The 22,267-nt window shown below is 40.0% G+C and overlaps 1 protein-coding gene across 8 annotated transcripts in view; it reads left to right on the top strand.

Annotated features, from left to right (window-relative positions):
- Taf1 (TATA-box binding protein associated factor 1) overlaps window positions 1-20,304 on the top strand; it is a 73,906-nt gene extending 53,602 nt beyond the window's left edge. For 3 of the 8 annotated variants that reach the window (XM_037199292.1, XM_028892039.2, XM_037199293.1), the window contains 7 exons: window positions 9,399-9,466; window positions 9,799-9,915; window positions 10,061-10,066; window positions 13,323-13,448; window positions 14,474-14,630; window positions 15,195-15,372; window positions 18,952-20,184. In XM_037199292.1, coding sequence (XP_037055187.1) covers window positions 9,399-9,466; window positions 9,799-9,915; window positions 10,061-10,066; window positions 13,323-13,448; window positions 14,474-14,630; window positions 15,195-15,372; window positions 18,952-19,168 — 869 coding nt within the window. In that variant the 3' untranslated portion in view covers window positions 19,169-20,184. Of the gene's footprint in view, window positions 1-9,398; window positions 9,467-9,798; window positions 9,916-10,060; window positions 10,067-11,026; window positions 12,326-13,322; window positions 13,449-14,473; window positions 14,631-15,194; window positions 15,373-18,951 lie in introns of those variants that run through there. The other 5 variants (XM_037199296.1, XM_028892037.2, XM_028892040.2 and 2 more) reach the window with 3 other exon arrangements.
- The last annotated feature ends 1,963 nt before the right edge of the window (window positions 20,305-22,267 follow it).

Genomic DNA, 22,267 nt, shown 5'->3' on the forward strand with positions numbered 1-22,267 from the left:
TGGTTTGTTTGTTTCTTTTTTCTTTTTTTCTTTTTTGAGATGAGGGGAGGTTCTTACTGCATTGCCTGGACTAGCCTGCAACTCCTGACTTGTGTGGTCCTTCTGCTTCTGTTTCCCAATAGCTGAGTCCACAGGTACACACAGCCATACTCACTCTTATTTTAATTTTTCATTTAAGTCCTTCATGTAGGTGGAGTTTTCCTGTATATAATACCATATTATATACAAGACTATTTCCATAGAATTTCGATTTTTCATTCTTTTTTATTATTGCCAGATTTCTTTGAAATCTCCATCTTTTTATTTCCCATTCATGTTTCACTTAGAGCTTTTAGTTTTATTTTGTTTTGTTTTTGAGATGGTTTTGCTATGTTGCTCGAGCTAGCCTCAGACTTGGCCATCTTCCTCCCTTAACTTCCCCAGTGCTAGGATTGTACAGTTGTATGCTACTGCACCCAGCTTTTTACTCCAATATGGCTTTTTAAAAGATTGATTTATTTATTTTATGTATATGAGTGCTCTATCTGCATGTACACATTTGTGTCAGAAGGCGGCACCAGATCTCATTACAGATGGTTGTGAGTCTCCATGTGGTTGCTGGGAATTAAACTCAGGTCCTCTGGAAGAGCAGCTAGTGCTCTTAAGCGCTGAGCCTCTCCAGCCCCCTCCAATATGGCTTCTACAATGCTAAGTATATCTACTAAGTGAACAAGGTCACATAATTGCCCTAGGTGATAAGTAGTTTACAGTACCTATCTTGATCTTGCTTTCTTGAAACTGTATTGTGATGACAACTGTCCTCCTTCTTAAAACTTCTCAGTCTTTTTCTGAATATTCTTACTCATACACTTTAACTACCATCTCTTTCTTGATGACTCTATTGTAGACAAAGATCTATGTCCTCAACCACCTGCTAAAAATGTTCTTTTTAAAATAAAAAATTAATGCCTACATGTCTATGCACCATGCATGTAGTTTCTACAAAGACCAGAAGAGGACATCAGATTCTTTGGGACTGGAGAGAGAGTTATGAGCTGCCATGTGGGTGCTGGTCGTCTGGAAGAGCAGCCAGTGCTCTTGACCACGGAGCCACCTCTCTGGCATCATAAAATAAATATTAGAAAGATGGAGGCACAGTGCCTGAGGAGTGAGGTGGTGTTGTAGAGTGACAGAAGTATCGAGTGTAAGAGGGCTTCTAAGACCAGGTCTGGGGAGTTGGGTTTGGCAGTTAGTGTTTCATCACCAATTGAATCAAAAGTTCAGTGAAGTGTTCCTTGTCACCCTTTATCGGTGGTTCCTTTCCCTATACTTTTGTAGTACCGTGTGCTTTATTGAAATTTGAAGTTTGGGCTGGGTATAGTGGCAGCATGTCTTTAATCTCAGCACTCTATAAATAGAGGCAGGCAGATCTTTGAGAGTTTGAGGCTATTTAGGTGGTGAGTCTAGGCCAGGCCAGCTAGAGTTACATTGTGAGATTCTGTCTAAAACAAAACAAAAACCTTAAAGGTTGTGCTGCTTTTTTTTTTTTTTGAGACTAACTGTCTAGCCCTGGCTGTCCTGGAATGTCCTATGTATACCACTACATCTGTCTTAAACTAAGTGCTTAAAAAGGAATATTTAAGAGCTGGGTGATGGTGGCATACACCTTCAATCCCAGCACTCGGGAGGCAGAGCCAGGAGTATCTCTGTGAGTTCCAGGACGGGCACCAAAACTACACAGAGAAACCCTGTCTCTAAACCCCCCCCCCAAAAAAAAAGAAAAGGAAAAGAATATTTAAAGCAAGGCATGATAGTGCATGCCCATAGAGTCCTAACTATTAAGGTACTTTGGAGTTGGGGATAAGCCTGGACAACATAGTAAGGACCTGTCTCAAAAAAAGTAAACCACAAAATGTATTTTGGGGTCTCCATATTACTATTTTTATACTTTTAGAGATTTGAGGTGAGAAGAAGATTGATATGGTTCATTTAGAAGATTAAAAAAAAAGCCGGGCGGTGGTGGCACACGCCTTTAATCCCAGTACTCGGGAGGCAGAGGCAGGCGGATCTCTGTGAGTTCGAGGCCAGCCTGGGCTACAGAGTGAGATCCAGGAAAGGCGCAAAGCTACACAGAAACCCTGTCTCGAAAAACAAACAAAAAAAAAAGGCAGAAAGATCTTGGTCTACATAGTAAGTTCCAGGCCAGCCAGGGCTACCTTAACAAGACCCTGTCTCAAAATATAAAAACAAAAAACCTCAGTAGTAAGTAATAGCTTCTTTTTAAGAAATTGCCAAGTTTGTTTGTTGGAAACAGGGTCTTTCTTTGTAGTCTTGGCTGACCTTGAACTCACAGAGATCTGCCTGCTTCTGCCTCTTGAGATGGAGCATTGGGAACTGTGAGCCTAGAAGTGATCACAAAGCTGCTTACCTGCTGGGCAGGGGTTTTCTTTGGAACTTGACAGCTCTCTAGCAGTAGTAAGGCTTGCTTTCCCTCTCCTTCTTTGTTTGCTTCTCCTTGCATTACTGTAAGCATGGGGAAAATAATGGTCTTTTTATCTTGGTGACATGTTGCTTTCCTGAAGCAATCATTGAAATTACCACTAATTAAGAACATGTGGGTATGAATTGCATGTGATTCTCTAGGCTCTGCAAATCCTTATTTAATTAAAGGGTGAAATCTAAGTAAATATGTTTTTTCAGTAAGACATTTTTAATTTCTTTGTCCATGATTTAATAAAAAGGTAAAATATACTCAAACAATTTTTTTGTTAGTGGGTAACCTAATCTGTTGGGTAGAGTGATAATTTATCTTATCTTTCATGGTAATTATGGCAACATTCTGGAAACAACTCTGTGTGTGTGTGTGTGTGTGTGTTTCCTTTTAGGGTCTGGGAAATTGTACTTCAATTGCTGTTTAATTCTCCTTCCCACTAGCCCCAACACTTTCATTGTTCCCAGAGAGGCCCTGTTACCTTTGCATGTCTTTTTATTTTTTCCTCCAAAGCTGTAAAACCTAAAGCTGATCATCCTACTTTTAGTAAGCTCCTGATGTTTTTCAAGATATAGAATAGTATTTTTAGCTTTACGGAGGTGGATATGGACCTTTTGATAATTTTATTCTACCCAGAAAAAGATATATTACATACAGAATTTTGTACCGGGAATCTGTGAGTCTTTGCTTCATTAATTCTCCATTCAAGAAGTGCTGCTATAGCTAAGAGTAAGGAAATGTCTGGGTATTTTTCTCTATATATCTCAACAGTGATTTACCAATTCTAGCATGTTTTGTTATAAAGACTGCTGCTTTTCTTATAGTAGCATCATGGAATTAAATAGCTGAACCCATGTAACTCTTGAACATGGGCTCTCTAAAACCAGCAATAGCTATAAGGAACTAGTAGTAAAAAGGGATAGCATTTGGAAATTATTTTTTATATTCTAGAGGCACTTATTAGTGAGTATTTCTTTAGAGGCATTTGTTTCAAAGGAAGTGGGAAGGGAAGAGATCTTTTCAAAATGATTTCCAGAGAGAAACATTACAAACCAAACATATAAAACTAATTGTCCTTGTATTATTATAATTGACATGCTGAGAGGTTTGATCTGTGTTTACATGTCAAAACTGATTAAAGGCTGAATTTCTTTTTCTTTCTTTCTTTCTTTTTTTTTTTTTTTTGGTTTTTCGAGACAGGGTTTCTCTGTGTAGCTTTGCGCCTTTTCCTGGAACTCACTTGGTAGCCCAGGCTGGCCTCACAGAACTCACAGAGATCTGCCTGGCTCTGCCTACCGTGTGCTGGGATTAAAGGCGTGCGCCACCACCGCCCGGCTTAAAGGCTGAATTTCTTAACCTATGTCCTTGTAGGCATAAGAGCCAGTATATAGAAGCTGGTATTAATATTATTACTAGTTCAGTTTAAGGAGGCCTGTAGCCTATATGCAGCCTTGATTTTTCTCTATCATTACATAACCATCACATGAAAGCTTGATTGTTTTAAGTTCACATATAAAATCTGACTTTGTGTGTGTATGTGTTCATGTACCTATGTGCAGACACCAAGACTAGAAGGCATTGAATATCCTCTTCTTTCATTCTGCATATCCCTTTGAGGCATGTTCTCTTCCTGAACCTAAAGCTTAGTGTCGCTAGACTGGAAGAGAGCAAGCCCCAGCAATCTTCCTGTCTCTATTCTTCTCAGATGTGGGGTTACAGGTATTTGGGGGGATGCTCAGTTTGTTTTGTATTTAATGGGCTGGGATCTGACTAGTCTTCATGATTGCAGAGTAAATGCTCTTAACCACTGAGCCATCACTCTGGGCCTGCACTAACTTTTTATTAAGACAGTCACCGGGTGGTGGTAGTGCATACCTAATCCCAGCACTTTTCAGGCAGGGGCAGTCAGCTGTGAATTGGAGGCCAGGCTGGTCTACAGATGAAGTTCCAGGATAGCCAGGACTATACAGAGAAACCCTATCTGGGGGGCAGGAGGAAATCTCACTCTATAGGCTAGCCAAGAACTTGTAGCAATCCTCCTGCCTCAACCTCCCAGTGCCTGGCTTGTCTGAGAACTTTTGTAGTCCCCTTTCCATCAGTATATTGAGTATCAAACTACTGATTGGTTAGAACTAAGAGATGAAAAAATGCAGAAACAAGCAGTAGCTGTTCTTTTCTTGCTGTGTGTTGGAGGGAAGGGTAGATGAGATAGTATCTTGCTATTATAGGTTGCACTGGCCTCTTGCCTCAGCCTTTGTAGTACTTGGATAAAAGTCCAATGCCAGCCGGGCGGTGGTGGTGTACACCCTTAATCCCAGCACTTGGGAAGCAAAGGGAGGTGGATCTCTGTGAGTTTGAGGACAGCCAGGACTAAACAGAGAAACCCTGTCTGAAAAGAAACAAAGCCTTAGCCTGGTGGTGGCGGCAAGCACCTTTAATCTCAGCACTCAGGAGGCAGAGGCAGGCAGATCTCGTGAGTTTCGAGGCCAGCCTGGTCTACAAAGTAAGTTCCAGGACAGCCAGAGCTGTTAACACAGAGAAACCCTGTCTGAAAAAACAAAATGGACAAAAAAGGCCAATGCCACTACACTGTTCTTAATTATTTGTGTCCTTAATATCTTGATGATTGGCTTAAGTTTTCTTTCTGATTTATTTGTGTCTGGCATAAGGATACAAATTTATTTTATTTTGCATTTTTTTGTGTGTGTGCTAAAGATTAAACCCAGACAGAGCCTTGCAAATGCTGGGAAAGTACTCTACTACCAAACTATATCCCTAGCCCAATCTGATTTTTTTCTAAAGATCTTGCTGTGTGTGTGGTGATACCTCTAATCCCAGTACTTGAGAGGTAGAGGCAGGAGGATCTTCTATGAATTGGAGGCCAGCCTGATCTATATAGCAAGTTCCAGGATATCCATGGCTACTTAGAGAGACCCTGTCTGGAAAAATAAAAAAGATTTTTGTTCAGTGTGTGTGTGTGTGTGTGTGTGTGTGTGTGTGTGTGTGTGTGTGTGTGTGTGTTACAGAGACAGAGAGATAGAATGAATATGAATGCCTCAGGGGCCAAAAATTACATTGAATCTCCTGGAACAGGTAACTGTGAGCTACATGATGAGGGTGCTTAGATCAGAACTGGAGTCCTCTTCAAGAGCAGATAGCATTCTTAACTGCTGAGCCATCTCCAGACCCTAGATTTTGGATATATGATACATGATCTTTAAGTTTTTCATGTCAACCTTAAACTTACTGTAATCCAGGCTAGCCTTGAGTTCATAATCTACTGCCTTAACCTCTCCAGCACTGAGATATAGGCATGCAAGCACTGTCACACCTGACTCCATTTCACAAAAGAGTAGATATTGTATACTTGGGAGATGTTTTTACCTGAAAAGGACTTTTTTTTTTTTAATTTATTTAACTTTATTTTATGAGCATTGGTGTAAAGGTGTCAGATTTCCTGGAACTGGAGTTACAGACAGTTGTGAGCTGCCATGTGGGTGCTGGGAATTGAACCCTGGTCCTCTGGAAGAGCAGCCAGTGCTCTTAACCACTGAGCCATCTCTCCAGCCCAAGGACTTATTTTTTTAGGTTTATTTTATGTGTATGAATATTTTGCTTGAATGTATTTCTCTGTACCGCGTGCATGCCTGGTACCTAAAGAATTCAGAAGAGGATATTGGATCCTCTGGAACTGGAGTTAACAGTTGGTCGTGAACCACCATTTGAGTGTTGAAAAATGCACAGGGATTCTCCATAAGAACAAGTGCTCTTACCCAGGCGGTGGTGGCCCACACCTTTAATCACTTAGGAGGCAGAGGCAGGTGGATCTGTGAGTTCAAGGCCAGTCTGGTCTACAAAGTAAGTTCCAGAACAGCCAGAGCTATTACACAGAGAAATCCTGTCTGAAAAACCAACAAACTAAAACAAGTGCTCTGAACCTACTAAGCCTTCTCTCCAGCCCCTGAAAAGGACTTCCTTATCCCTATAATGGCTTGTAATAATCATAGTATATGTATATATAGTATACTTTCCGTGGTGCTGTGAGCCAAACCCAGGGCTTTGTGCATGGGTAAACTATCCTGTTAAGCTATATCTCTACCCCCCCATGTGGTATACTTTTTATTCTTTATATAATGGTAAGCAGTAGATATATTTCAAGGGTCACATCTGTGAAAGCTTTCCTTATTGGGTTGGGGCTATATTTCAAAGAGTTTTTCTAGAATGCCAGAAAACCTGGGATCAATCCCCAGCATCACATAAACTGGATATGGTAGCACATGCTGGTAATCTCAGCACTCAGGAGGAAAAGGTAGGTAGCTCTCTATGAGTTCTGAGGCCATCCTAGGCTGCATATGGAGACCCTCTCTCAAAACAGTAAATGAAACATAAAAAGAGGAGCTGCTACTCAGTCCCAGGCCATTTGTGTCCTAGAAGATGTTGGTCCTCTGTTGCCATATCTTTTAATTTTTTGGGTTTTTAGAAAGGATTTCACAATGTAGCTTTGGGTAGCCTGGAACTCACTGTATATCTTCCTGCCTCTGCCTCCTGAGTGCTTAGATTACAAACATGTGTCACAGTGCCTGGCCATTGCTCTATCTTTTAATTTTTAAGAAATATCAACCATTGGGTTTTTATCTGAAATTTTGTAGTAAATGTTTTGTATTAATTAGTTTTTTTAAGTTTTCATTGAAGTTTAATTTACCATAGAAAAATACATTATAGGAGCTGGAGATATATCTTATTTGGTAGAGTGTTTGCCTAGTGTACATAAAGCTCTGAGTTTGATCAACTGGGTATGGTGGGGCAGGCCTATAATTTGAACATTGATTAGCTATTCATTTATCTTAAAGAATTACATATATGCAGAGGGCCTAGGTCGGTCCCATGCAGGCTCCCTGGTTGTTGATTCAGACTCTGAGTTTCCATGAGCCAGGCTAGTGGTTTCTGTGGTTTTTCCTTCGATGTTCCTGACCCCCCCCCCCTTTTTTTTCCCTATAATCCCCCTCCCCTCTCCTCAGCAGGACTCCCCGAACATGGCCCCATGTTTGGCTGTGGGTCTCTGAATCTGCCTCCATCAGTCACTGGATGAAGGCTTTCTGATGACAACTGGGGTGGGTAGTCACCAATTCGATCACAGGGGATGGCCAGTTCAGAGGAGAGGAGGGAGGGGAGGCTCCGATCAAGATGTAAAATTAATTAGTTAATTAAAAAAAGAATTATTTGTTTATTGTGACAGAGTCTCACTATGTAGCCCTGGCTGGTCTGGAACTATGTAAGTCAAGCTGGCCTTGAACTCACAGAGATCCACCTGCTTCTACCTCTGGAGTGCTGGAATTAAAGACGTGTGCCAAGGGATTATTATTTTAGATATGATACAGTTTGGCTTAGAAAGTAGTTCTTGTTTTCCAAGTAGTCTTTATATTTTAGAGTAGTTCTAGGTTCATAGCAAAATTGGTAGAAGTTACAGTATACTCCCTACTCCCATTGTCAACATCCTTACACCAAAGTGGTACAGTAGTTCTATTAATAGATAAACCTCCATTGACACTCCATAAATCCATAGTTTACATAAGGATTCTTATTTGTTTATTTGACACTGGGTCTCTGTATGTATCTCAAGGTAGCTTAGAGATAGAGGCAAGGAGACAAGTCTAGAACACATAATGAGATCTTGTATCCAAAATATTTTGAGAAGAGTCTAGAAAATGAAATATAAATGAAACAAGATTAGCCATGTGTTGATAATTGGGTTTTTGTTGTTGTTTTTGTTTGTTTGTTTTGGTTTTTGGTTTTTGAAGACAGGGTTTCTCTGTGTTGTTTTTATGCCTGTCCTGGCTCTTGCTCTGTAGACCAGACTGGCCTCGAACTCACAGAGATCTACCTGGCTCTGCCTTCCAAGTACTGGGATTAAAGGCGTGCACTGCCACCACCTGGCTGTGTTGATTATCATTAAAGCTGGCTAATTAGGGTACTAATTAGTCTGATTTTTGTATGCTTAAAGTTTTCCCACTAATAGCTAGGTATGGAGGCAGAGGCAGGTGAATCTCTGTGAATTTGAGGCCAGCCTGATCTACATAATGAGTTCCAGGAGAGCCAGAACTATATAGTGAGACCCTGCCTCAAAAAACAAACAAAAATCCAAAAATCAAATAAAAATTTTCATTTATAAAAGTAGAGGAGAGGTCCAAGGTACGGATTAAACATAAATTTTTCTGAATCTTAAATAATGATATACTATTGGATAACAAAGTGTAAAATTCTTGTTTTTAAATTGCAATGTATGAGGATAGAGAGATTATTCAGTGACTAAGAGCACTGACTCCTCTTCCAGCACATATATAGCAGCCCCAAACCATCTGTGACTCCAGTCCAACAGCCTCTTTGGGCCTCTTTGTGTACCAGGCATGCATATAGTGTGCAGTGATACACGTAAGCAAAACACCCATATACATAACATAAAAAATACATTTTAGCTGGGTGGTGGTAATGCATGCCTTTAATCCCAGTACTCAGGAGGCAGAGGCAGGCAGATCTCTGTGAGTTCGAGGCCAGCCTGGTCTACAGAGTGAGTTCCAGGACAGCCAATGTTACACAAAGAAATCCTGCATTGAAAAATATAAAAAGGGGGATGGAGAGATGGCTCAGAGGTTAAGAGCACTGACTGCTCTTCCAGAGGTCCTGAGTTCAATTCCCAGCAACCACATGGTGGCTCACAACCATCTGTAATGATATCTGGTGCCCTCTTCTGGCCTGCAGTCATACATGCTGTATACATAATAAATAAATAAATCTTTAAAAAATATATAAAAAAACATTTTAGTGGTTATTTAAATGAATGAATAAATAGCAATATATATTAAATCAGTGTGTTGAAGAAATATAAAATTCTTGAAGTTCCAAAGGTAATGGCATTTTACTTCTTTCCTAGGGCCTGAGAGTCAGTATACTAAGACTGCTCAGGAGATTGTGAATGTTTGTTACCAGACATTAACTGAGGTAGGTGGTTAAGAAGATCTAGCTCCCTGAAGCCTTTCTGTTGTGTCCTTGAGTTTGAAGCTTTCCTGACTACCCTGTTTTCTTTCAAATGTAATATTCCATCTTCTACCCTCATTCTGTCATTTCTTTCTCTTGTTTAGGTTATCAGCTGTGTTCTGCTGTTAGAATAGAAGCACTATGAAGACAGGGACTCTGTGTGTGTGTGTGTGTGTGTGTGTGTGTGTGTGTGTGTGTGTGTGTGTGTGTGTGTGTGTGTGTGTGTGTGTTGTTTATTTTTGCCTGCCCAGTACCTTAATGTTGAATGAATTCATTAATTTTCTTTGTTTCTTCAGTATGATGAACATTTGACTCAACTTGAGAAAGATATTTGTACAGCTAAAGAAGCAGCTCTGGAGGAAGCAGAATTAGAAAGTTTGGACCCAATGACTCCAGGACCTTACACACCTCAGGTGAGCCAAAGGATTAGGAATTCCTTACAGTTTTCTTATGGTTTGGGAAATTGGGAGCATGTTAACAGATGTGTTTACTGAGATACCGTTCTTCTCTGTCCTTCCTCTTCATATGCCTTTCGTGTGCTTTCTTGTCTTCTCAAAGGCTAAGGTGAGTGAGGGCCGTGTATTTTTGTGGCCTTGTTAAATCCAGAAGAGGCAACTATGGGATGAATGAGTGGGGTGGTTGTTTATAGACAGTGTGTGAGAATACCAGATTCCTGACTACTATAGCCAGAGCTATCCTCTAGGTCCAGTTCTCTTGTCAGCAAATTCTGGGCTTCTAGGATGTCCTTAGAATGTAGGTTGCTCAGTTACAGATGTGGGCCATATTGTTCTTGTACCTTCTAGGTGTCTGATTACCCATTACCTTAGAGGTATGTCATTGTAACTCACATCACTCAATTTCCAGGGTTAATTCCCTTTCCTACTAAATGAAGACTGTTTGTATTTTAAGTTTATATATTGGAAGACTAGAAAGCAGGGTAAATAAGAAATTTTTTTGGTTTTTCTGGTCTGAAGGAACCTTTTGAATATTTCCTCTATATTACATTCTGAGAAAGTTGGCATATTTGAAGAATAGACTTTAAATGGAATATTAACAGGTCCATAGTTTCTTTATTGGAGATACAGTGGTAGGGTGGAAAGGACATGAGGTTTGGTGTAAAACAGGCCTGGGTATGAGTCTTAGCTCTGCTACTGTGTAGTTTTGTGATACTGGGAAATGAACATTTCTATTCCCATTTCTCTAAGATGTGCTTTCTAATGTTAAGTGATTAGTTTGTATGGCACATGATAGGCATTTGGTAAATATTTCTTTCCTTCTTTGTGTGAAGGGTTTTTCTTTTGTTTTGTTTTTTGTAAAGTTCCCAGAGGCTCTTTCCAATTTAACCAACTACTTTAAATGCAGAATTTCTTCCAATTCCCATGGGATTATTTTTCAGTCTACCCAGGTTTCACTCTGAGTTTAAATGCAGCATACATGATCTCTGTTGGATTTTTGCTGTCTCTGTGTCTCATTCGTACACTTTCTCTATCTTTCTTTTACTCTCTCTTTCATCCCAAAACCTAGGTTACTGAGGGGCCAGGTATAAAGAACCCTCAGATACTTCTTCAAGGTCCAGAACAAGGAAAGGCTCTTGGAGTTGTATGGGCAGATTGGGTCAAGGGGGCTTGGGTGAGTGATGTTGCCCAGGAAGGCCTTGTTTGCTAATAGGCTCACAGTTTCCACAAGGTACTTTCTGGTAAGTTAAAGCTTGAGTACTAGCCATCATTCTCCAGAAGAATCTAACCACCAAGTGGCATGTGCTTTTCTCAAGTCTTGGACAGTCATAAGCCTAGACCATTGGTGAATCAAAGCCTTGTCCTTCCTGAGCAATAGCTGTTTTGGTATTTTTAGTGAGTTTCCTATGGAGAGTATGGTATGGATAGTACTGCTTCATTCTTATCAGTTCATGCTCTCATCATTCCCTTCATTTATGTGTATACATTGTAAGATAGCCCAGTCATTGCCTGTTAATTCAAGGAAGAGCCTCATGTGTGACCACCCTTACTCATTACTATATGAAATCAAAAGATTATTACAAAGTGTCTATGTCTATGTAACTGTCATAATACAGTTGTGATTGTATAGAAGCATGGCAGTAATCATGTTATCTTCAACTTCCAAATGGTGGCGGTTAATAATGTATTTGCATCTGGATATTTATACCGAGCTTGCATTGAGCTCAATACCTTGGAATTATTCATTTTACAGTTTCCCATAATTCTCTTTATTTTCATACTACACTTTCAAATTTTGCAGAAATTTCCTGATTTTTCCCTTCTGTTGCATACCAGTTTATCTGTGCACTAACGTTTTTGAAACCTGTTTTGCCTCTATTTTGGAAACTCAGATCTTCTCAGTCAATGTTGTTTGCTTACTTGTTTACAGAGCAACACTTGTAGGTGTGCATTTGTTTCTTTGAGACAGGGTCTGGCTGTATAATGCAGACTGGTCTCAAATTTGTGCTGGAACTATAGGCTTTATTCCTTGCTCGTAAGCAGGTTTGTATTGCTCAAAGTAACATGATGATTGGGGAAAATTAGAAGATGGGGCTGGAGAGATGGCTTGGCAGTTAAGAGTGCTTGCTGCTCTTTCAGAGGACCTGAGTTTGGTTCCCAGCACCCATGTTATGTGGCTTGCTGTTTTAGCTCCACCTCCAGAAGTTTTGACACCTCTTCTGGCCTTCATAGACACTGTATTCACATGCACAAACCCACACTCAAACATACAAGTATATACATAATTTTTAAAAATGAATGAAGTCTTTTTTAAAAAGAAAATTGGAAGATACAAAGAAGAGGTGTTACTTATCAATTCCATCTTTCATAACACCAATCACTGAATATTTTGAGTTTCTTCATATCTGTGGTATATATGTTTATGTCTATAAACATACTTTAAAATTGATGAATATTTTTTTTTTCAAGACGGGGTTTCTCTGTGTAGCTTTGCGCTTTTTTCCTGGAATTCACTTTGGAGACCAGGCTGGCCTCGAACTCCCAGAGATCTGCCTGCCTCTGCCTCCCGAGTGCTGGGATTAAAGGCGTGCGCCACCACCGCCCGGCTTATTTTTCTTATTCTATGCACTTCATGAATATTTTATGTAGTCCCTCTTATCATTGACTAGAATCTATTTGCTAAATCCCTGTTCCTTTCAGGGACAATAAGAGGAAGAGATCTATCATTTATTAAGTACCACGTATTGGTACATAGCTCTTAATTGGTACACATGACAACCCTGTGAGGTAGATATTATCATCCATGTTTTACAGTTGAAGAAAACAGGATGATTAACAGTGGTAGAGCCAAGACTCAATCCCAAGGCTGTTTACTCCATAGCCCATGTTTTGTTTTGTTTTTAACATATCATTTTGCTTTGAAGCATCATCTGCAAGCTCATGAACTGTCAAACCATCCCATACTCTTGTTGAAACTTTCCTTTATCCAATTTCTTCTTATATGCCTCTAAGTCAATAAAACTATAACTAATATGAATCTCTGAGCTTAAATACAATAAGGCCAGGCTTAGAAGAAGAAAGTAGGTTACTGACCAGAGAGGCCGTTAATACATAAACTTGTCCCTAAGCTTTATGCATTTCTGCTTTAGTTTCTGAACACATACATTAGATGCCAGTCTGCTAGAGTGGATGTTGTTTATAGGATTCTAAAGATTTGTCTACAAAGCTGTACCAGGCTGTGTTTCCTCTTTAACTGGGTCGTCTTGCATGTCCTTTTTCTTTAGTGAATGTTATAAAGGAGGATTCTTTGTGTTTCTTCTAGCTGTTCCCTTGGTAGAAGCTAAATTGTATGTTTTATGCCACAGCCTCCTGATTTGTATGATAACAGCACATCCCTCAGTGTTTCTCGAGATGCCTCTGTATATCAAGATGAGAGCAATATGTCTGTCTTGGATATCCCCAGTGCTACTTCAGAAAAGCAGCTAGCACAGGTAGGAGACTATTTCTCTTTGTGAGATTGGTGGTCTGCCTGGTGGGTGAACATGGAGGGATGGACTGATACCATGTATACATGAAGGGTGACTAGATCCTTTGGCCCTGAAAACAAGGCTTTGGAATTTGATTTCTGGGGCATGGTTGGCAGAATTAAGCACAACAGAACTTCAGAGAAAGTAGTTGAAGCATCAGTGCAGCCTAATAGGTGACTAACTAGAAAGACCAGCTGCATTCAGAGATAGTGTTCACAACAGTTGGCGTACTATTTTGTGCATCTTATAAGTTATAAACCAAATTAAAATTATGTATAATTTTTTAAACTGGCTTTTACCAGAGGTATCAAAACATACTTTTCATCTGAAGCTATACCTATTCTCAAAAACCCAGAAGGATTTTCTATCTCAAAAGCTTGCCTCAGAAAGGAAGCGTTCCCTTCTGATGACAGGAGTGGACCAAAAACTTTCCTGTTCTTTGGTTTTTCTTGCCCTGTCTATTATTTCCAAAGAATGACTAGGAGGAAGTACACATGTCTTGAGCTGTGTAAACAGCCTCCATCAGCAGTGCTGTTGGCTGGGATATCAGGAAAGCATCTGGCCTAGGTAAAGAACCCTTGGTTAACTCCTAGGGGCACATCCCTCAATGATGTGCCATTTGTGCTCCTTACTCGGGTTTGCCAGGGCCAAGGTAGGCTGGGTGAGGAAGACTCTGTGGATATTGAAGCGGGGGAGGAGGGGGGAACCTAAGACTCCAGGCCCAGTGAGTATGCTTACAGAAAGCTTATGGTTACATTATACACTTATATGACAGGAACCCCAGTAGTATAGGGCCGGCCAAATCCCAAGATGAGAATCATAGATTTTCTCTGAATCGAGCCTCAGTCTGACTTTAATCCTTAGAGTGAGTTGGACAAATCCATCCACTACAGTCACTTAACTTCTTGTGAGGCAGCAAATGGGATGCAGGGGAAGGAAGGCATTCTGGTCTCTTGGTCACTGATGGGGCTGCCACGTGGACTTTTTAGGAAGGTGAAGATGGAGATGGTGATCTTGCAGATGAAGAGGAAGGAACTGTACAACAGACTCAAGCCAGTGTCCTGTATGAGGACTTGCTTATGTCTGAAGGGGAAGATGATGAGGAAGATGCTGGAAGTGATGAAGAAGGAGATAACCCTTTTTCTGGTGAGTCTTACTCTTTCGCTTCTGTTTCTGAGTAGCTCACTGTTGTGCCCTCAGGACTGAATAGAAACCACTTTGCTACTTGCTATGTGCTAGTATAAAAAAGCCTGTCTTTTTATTGAAGTCCCATTAGTAGACCTGAGAGTACTGAACACACACTCAGGATGAGCATGTCCATTAGCCTGAGGGGCAGTGAAGATGAGCAGACCCAGGAGACATAAAGGGAACAGTGGAAAAGGCAGTGCCCAAGTAGCAGCTTTGAGGGGTTGTGTTTGGGAACAGGAAAGGAAAATTAAGAAAAATAATTGCAATGGTAAGGTAAAGGTATTGGAGATGATAGAAAACGGGTAGATTAGACTGAGATAGAAGAAATAAGTTACTTGGATTCAGTTTCTAAACTATAGATCTTGCTACTATTGACATTTGGTAGTTCAAGAGAGGCCTTGAGAGGTGAGGACTATAGGCACAAAGTCTATCTCATACATGCAAGCAAACACTCTAGCACTGAACCATACCCCTAGTCCATCAAGCTTGTCTGTTAATGAACCACAATCTGTCTTTTTACAGCTATTCAGCTAAGTGAAAGTGGAAGTGACTCTGATGTGGGATCTGGCAGTATAAGACCTAAACATCCTCGTGTGCTTCAAGAGAATACGAGGATGGGCATGGAAAATGAAGAAAGCATGATGTCCTATGAGGGAGATGGTGGGGAGGCTTCCCGTGGTTTGGAGGATAGCAACATCAGGTAATGGGCAGTAAGATGCTGCTGGGCTCTGGCATCATTTCCCACCTATGCTGACAAAGGGCCTAGCATCAGATAGCTTCCATCTGTCAAACATTCCCTGAGCACCTATACTTGGGCCAAGCATTGTCTAGACCCTGGGAATACATAGATGAATAAGACATAGCCTGCCCTTGAGGAACTCGTCTAGTGGAATCATCTGATATAATGTTATAAGTACTTAAGCACAAATAAGTGCAGAGTGCTGAGGTATCCCTAAAAAGGTGTCTTATTGTGCTTTTAAGTAATCAGGGTAAATTACACGTAGAAGCATTTGAACTATGCCTTAAAGGGTGGATCGGAGTCTGCTAAGCATATACAATGGCAGCAAGTGGGGATAGATCTTTACAGATGAAATAATATGTCAGAGGCATAGAAATCCAACACGAAATGTGTTCAAAAGTAAATGGAGGTGGTTGAGAAATTAAGAGTTTTGAAATAGCAAGAGCCTATATTGTAGGGGATCATAAGTAGAATCCTAAGGCATTTGGATTTTGTTCTGTTAGGAGTACATACTTTCAGGAAAAGGAAGTTGTCAGCTATGCTGGCACACTTCTATAATCTCAATACTTAGGGTATGAGATAGGAAGACCCTAAATTCAAGGCTAGCCAAGTGTGGTGGTGCATGCCTAAGAAGAGGCAGGTGGATCTCTGAATTCAAGACCAGTCTGATCTATATAGTGAGGTCCAGGCCAGTAAATCCCTGTGTCCAAAAACAAAAACAACAACAGAAACCCCCCAAACCTGGGCTATGTATTGAGGCTCTGTCTAAAAACAAACAAAACAGCTCCTTGTGGTGATGCTGACCTGTGCACACTTTCAAGGTAGAGGTAGGAAGGTCAGGGGTTAAAGGTAATCCTCAGCTACAGGATGAGTTCAAAGCTAGGCAGGGTTGCATGAGACACTGTCTCAAAAAACAAAAAAGGAGAGAGAGAAAGTAACATCAAATTTATATGTTAAGTAACATTTAAGGGTAGCATGGGATAGAAAATAGCAGTATTCAGTTGAATTTGGGAGTTGAGTCTGATAAATAATGAAAATTTCATTGAGGAAAGAAAAACAGAGAGGATGGGAAAATGATTTTGGCTTCAAACATGTTGGATTTACTGCACATGTGATCCATCTTGCCAGCAAGTAGATAAAACATTTTATTGATTATAAATAAAAACAAAAATAAGCTTTGGTATTCCCTCCTTTAAGGAGTTCTGCCTATTAGGAATTATGAAACAGGTAAACAGGCAATGGCAGTGTAACATAAAAGGCAACCACAGGGTTTTTCTGGGGCATGGAGAGGGATGGGAAATGAAGCTGATTAGAGAAGGAAACTGAGCCAAATATGAGTAGTAGTTTATAGGGTAAGAAACATAAGATATCCCAGAGACTTGGAATGGCAATGTGAAAACCCAGAGTTGTGAGACATTTTTAAAGAATACAAGTAGGCCAGAGCTTTTAATTGATCCATATAATAGAAATGATTCAAAGAGGTAGTTAAGAATAAATAAAAATTATTTTTTAAAAGAGATAGGTAAGAACCAAATTGTGAAGGACCCAAATGTGGGCAGGCATTGAGTGAGAACAGTGTATGATCTGCTTTGTGTTTTAGAAAGCTTGCTCTATGCCCTAAAGAACAAAAGATAAAAGACGTGAGCTAAGAAATTCACAAATTCAAATGACCAATAACTATATTTTATAGCTTCTCTAATAATCAAATAAGTATGATAAACAATGTAATGTAGCTTCTTACCTGTCAGATTGGTGATGATTTTTTGGAAAGGGTGTGAAGAAAAAAACATCCCCAAATGGTTGGCAGTAATATGTAAATAGATAGGGTGAATGGGAGAGAACTATGACAATTTTATCACTTTAAATAAAAATATTTAAATGTATACCCCCTTTGGTTCTAAAATTCTACATCTAGGAAATTGTCCTATGAGAACACTTTATTAAGGTGTTTTTAGCCAGACGTGATGATGCACACCCTTGATCCCAACACTCTAGGAGGCAGAGCACTATGGGTTCTAGGGCAGCCTGGTCTACATAACCAGTTCCAGGACAGCTAGGGCTACATTGTGAGATCCTGTCTCAAACAAACAAAAAAGGTGTGCAAAGATTTTATTACAGCCCAGTGTGTCTAATGGTGACATAAATCGGGAACAGCTAAATGTTACTACTGAGAGACTGTTAAATAAATCATGTTATAGCCATATAGCAGAATACCATGCAGCTGTTAAGTCTGGCACACTCTAATCCCTACACTTAGAAGGTTGAGACAGGAGAATCACAAATTTGAGGCTAGATAGAACTGAATAGTAAGACTCAGTCTCAAAACTCCACCCAAAAAATTATGCTGTAGAGTGTAGTTGGTTTTGGGTTTTTTTTTTGTTTGTTTGTTTTTTGTTTTTTTTTTTTAACTCTTTGGGGGCCTGCCACCCAGCTCCCAAATAAATATACGGAGACTTATTCTTCCTTATGAATGCCTGGCCTTAGCTTGGCTTATTTCTAACCAGCTTTTCTTAAATTATCCCATCTCTCTTCTACATTTTGCCTCTGGGCTTTTTACCTTTCTCTATTCTATTTATTTTTCTTTCGTTCTTACTCCATGGTTGGTTTTAAGGCTGGGTGGCCTCTGGTGTCCTCCTCTCCTCCTTTTTTCGCTCCTTGCTCTTCTCTCTTCTATTTATTCTTTCTGCCTGGCAGCCCCACCCATTTCTCTCTCCTGCCTAGCTGTTGGCCATTCAGCTCCTTATTAGACCATCAAGTGTCTTAAACAGACACAGTAACACCGCTTTACAGAGTTAAACAAATGCAACATAAAAGAATGCAACACATCTTTGCATCATTAAACAAATATTCCACAGCATAAATGAATGTAACACATCTTAAACTAATATTCCACAACAGTAGAGCTGTATTTATTGACACAGAAGGATGTTCATTATTACCATTGAAAAACAAATTTCTGAGGGATGAGCATCTTATTTTTAATCAGTTAGCTATTTATTTATTTATTCCAAGACAAGGTTTCTCTATAACCCTGACTGTCCTGGAATTCACTATGTAGACCAGGCTAATCTCAATTCAGAGATCTGCCTGCCTCTGCCTCCCAAGGGCTGGGATTAAAATTATGCACCACTACTCCTGGCAACTAAGTGACAGCAGACAAAGCAGGAATAGAAAGGAGGTAATAGAGACAAGATATATTAGATTATTCAGGACTGCTGCCCGATTTTGGATACAAGATGAATGAAACTAAGTAGCAGGTGAAACAGTGGGGCTCGACAGCATTTGTGGTCGTGTTAGCTGGTAGTGTGTGTTGGTTGGTCAGTGTCAGGAAGTTTATTTCAGGTTCTCACATGTATAACGTCAACAAGTTAATGTTTTTAACAGGATCATTTTTTTCTTAGGGGAGGTGGAACAGTCAAGAACCCATTATTTAGTGTCCAGGGGAGGTTGAGATGAGTTGATCCCTTGGCAGTACAAAGCATGGGAATGGTCATCTAGTGAGTGGTTCCCAAGCTTGAGAGATGTTGTTTCTCTTCTCAGTTATGGGAGCTATGAGGAACCCGACCCCAAGTCGAACACCCAGGATACAAGCTTCAGCAGCATCGGTGGGTATGAGGTATCAGAGGAGGAAGAAGATGAGGAAGAGCAGCGCTCTGGGCCCAGCGTACTAAGCCAGGTCCACCTCTCTGAGGACGAGGAGGACAGTGAGGATTTCCACTCCATTGCTGGAGACAGTGACTTGGACTCTGATGAATGAGGCTTCCTTTAAGCCTCTTCAATCAGCCTGGTCGATTACCTTTCCCCCAGCTTATTTATATGTGTATAGATAATGATATCACCAGATTACTACCCTAGGTTTAGTAATAAGTAAATAGTAATCATCTCTCCAGATCCTGGAGTAGCAAGTTCTTTTCCCTAACCACTACCAAGAAGAGAGAGCAGACTCACTCTTCCCCATTACATGCCTTTAATGGCATTTATTGTTCTTGGTGTAGAAACATAGCACCATTTCACTTACAATTTGCAAGCAGGAATAGATGAAAATCTGTCTGCTGGAATAGAGAATTAGGTACTGATGGACTGGCTCTGTAAGATATAAACATATTGGACAAACTGTTTGTTCATGTATTACTTACGTGGATATACAATGCCTTGTTCCTAAATAGATTACAGGAACATAGCTATAAATCTTTGAAACAGGCTGTGTATCCAAAATAATAGGTGGTCATGTAAATGTGCTCTCCCTCGCCCTAGGAAAAGTTATAGGAAAAATGGTAAGTTTCTTATAGCCAAGACTGTCTTTTGTTGCTTTTTATGCTTAGGATATGGTTCTATGCAAAGTAGGTACTCAGTAAATGTTCTTAAAATCATGAAATCCCAACAGATATGTTACTGTGTATCTGTTTCATGCTAAGCATTTTATCAGATCCTTGGAGTGCAAAGGTTAAATAAGAGCTTGTCATCAAGTTGGGGGAGGGAGAGTAGAGTTCAAACCATGTTTATAAATCATTAGAACTGTAAGACAAATACAATCAAGAAGCTTAGCTGTAAAGTACAAAGAAAAATTGAGAAGAGATCATGTGTGAAAAAGCAGAGAAGTGTTCCAGAGGCCACCTGAAAACTGAGTGTTGAAGAAGTCATTGGTAGGAGTGTAGCAGCTCAAAAAGTCCAGGCAGGGTGTTAACATGAAGGGAAAAGTTGAAAGTCTAGATATGACAGAATGTGTTTGTACCTGCCTTGTTTCAGAAAGGATGCTGGAATGACTAGACATGACACTGAAAGACAACAGGAAGCATATCTTCAAGAGCTTTGCATTTGAGCCGGGCGATGGTGGCGCACGCCTTTAATCCCAGCACTTGGGAGGCAGAGGCAGGTGGATCTCTGTGAGTTCGAAGCCAGCCTGGTCTACAAAGTGAGTTCCAGGACAGCCAGGGCTACACAGAGAAACCCTGTCTTGAAAAAAACAAAAAAAAAAAAAGAGAGAAAGAAAGAGAGAGAGAGATTTGCATTTGATACCAGTGAGTGAATTTTTTATTTAAGGAAATGAAGTCTAGAGAAGTGCATTAGATTTGTTTTAAAATTTTTCTGGATATTGAATGAAGACAGAATTTGAGTCAAATAATAGACACGTTATGATCCCGTTTGTGTAAGAGTAAAACAGGTGTATATGATATGTTTGTATATACTTGTATGTGCAAAGGGAAAGATGTGAAACTATGTTAAATTGTTCACAGTGAACCTCTGCAGATAGGAATAGAGAGGATGTGGTTCATTTGGTTTATGTATACTGAATAAGTATTCTGCTTTTATTTCTGTATCGTTCGAGTTTTTAGTGTGTATTGTTTTTGTAATAAATTTTTTTAAATTTACTGGCAGTGTGGAGAGTGGTTTGGAGGGGAGAGAAAATGTAGTTCAGGCTAAGAGGAGTGGAGCCTAAAGTAGGGGGGTGGTGGCACTGGAATGGGGAAAAGAGTAGTGACATTGAAACCTCTTCAGAGAGAGGTGTGATCAACAGGACTTCATAACATATTGGTACTTGGAATGGAAAAGGAAGACTGGAAAGGGTTTCTAGAATTTTGACTTGGGAGATTAGATAGGTACATGGTATTCATTTTATATTGCCCATTTTAAAATTCATTTATTGGAAGGAGGTTCAAGACAGGATTTCTCTATGTAACAGCTCTAGCTGTCCTATAACTCGCTCTGTAGTCCAGGCTGGCCTCCAATTCAGGTCGGCCTGCCTCTGCCTCCCTAGTGCTAGAATCAAAGGCATGTACCACCACTGCTGGGCTTAAATTTATTTTTACTTTTATTAAAATATAGTTACATAATTTCTCTCCACCTCCTCCCACCAACCCTTCCCATAGCCCCCCCCCTCTCTCAAATTCATGGCCTCTTTTTCTTTATTATACCACTTATTTCTATTAAGTGTATGAGACATAGCTGGATGTGGTGGCACATGCCTTTGATCCCAGGCAGGGCTCTGAGTTCCAGGCCAGCCTGGTCTACAGAGCAAGTTCCAGGACAGCCAGGGCTACACAGAGAAACCTTGACCTGAAAAAGAAAAAGAAAATGAAAAACTAATAGAGAACATGTAGTTTTCAATTGCAAGGATCTTTTTTTTTTCCATCACAGGCAATTTATTTTGTTCTATTCATTCACAGTTAATACAGAAAATACTTGGAAACATTTCCATATAATGTTTGACACAGAAATCATCAAATAGAAGTATACAATGTTGACAGGAGGCAGTACATTTATAATTTATAACCCCAAATGTATTTATAAATTAGAAATTGAAAGATCTACAAATGAAAATTATGAAGGTTCACCAAAGTCATTTAATCTGTCAGTTTCTCATTCATGGATCTTTTTTTTTTAAGATTTATTTATTATGTATACAGTGTTCTGCCTGCATGTATGTTTGCACACCAGAAGAGGGCACCAGATCTCACTACAGATGGTTGTGATCCACCATGTGGTTGCTGGGAATTGAACTCAGGACCTCTGGAAGAGCAGCCAGTGCTCTTAACCTCTGAACCATCTCTCCAGCCCTGCAAGGATCTTAAGATCTAGAATGAGAGACTTGTAAATACTAGTGTATTAAAAGTGATCCTTGAGGCAGGTGGTTCTCTGTGAGTTCTAGGCCAGCCTGGTCTACAAAATGAGTTCCAGGACAGCCAGAAATGTTACACTGAGAAACCCTGTCTCAAAAAACAAACAACAACAACAACAAAAAGATATTCATAATGAGAAGACTGAACTCTGCCAAGAAAGTATAGGAATACTCCACAGAGAAAACTAAAAAGCTAGATCATGAAGGCAGGCATGGTGGTTTTACCTGTAATCCCAGCGC

The sequence above is a fragment of the Peromyscus leucopus genome, chromosome X (assembly GCF_004664715.2).
Source record: "Peromyscus leucopus breed LL Stock chromosome X, UCI_PerLeu_2.1, whole genome shotgun sequence".
NCBI lineage: Eukaryota > Metazoa > Chordata > Mammalia > Rodentia > Cricetidae > Peromyscus > Peromyscus leucopus.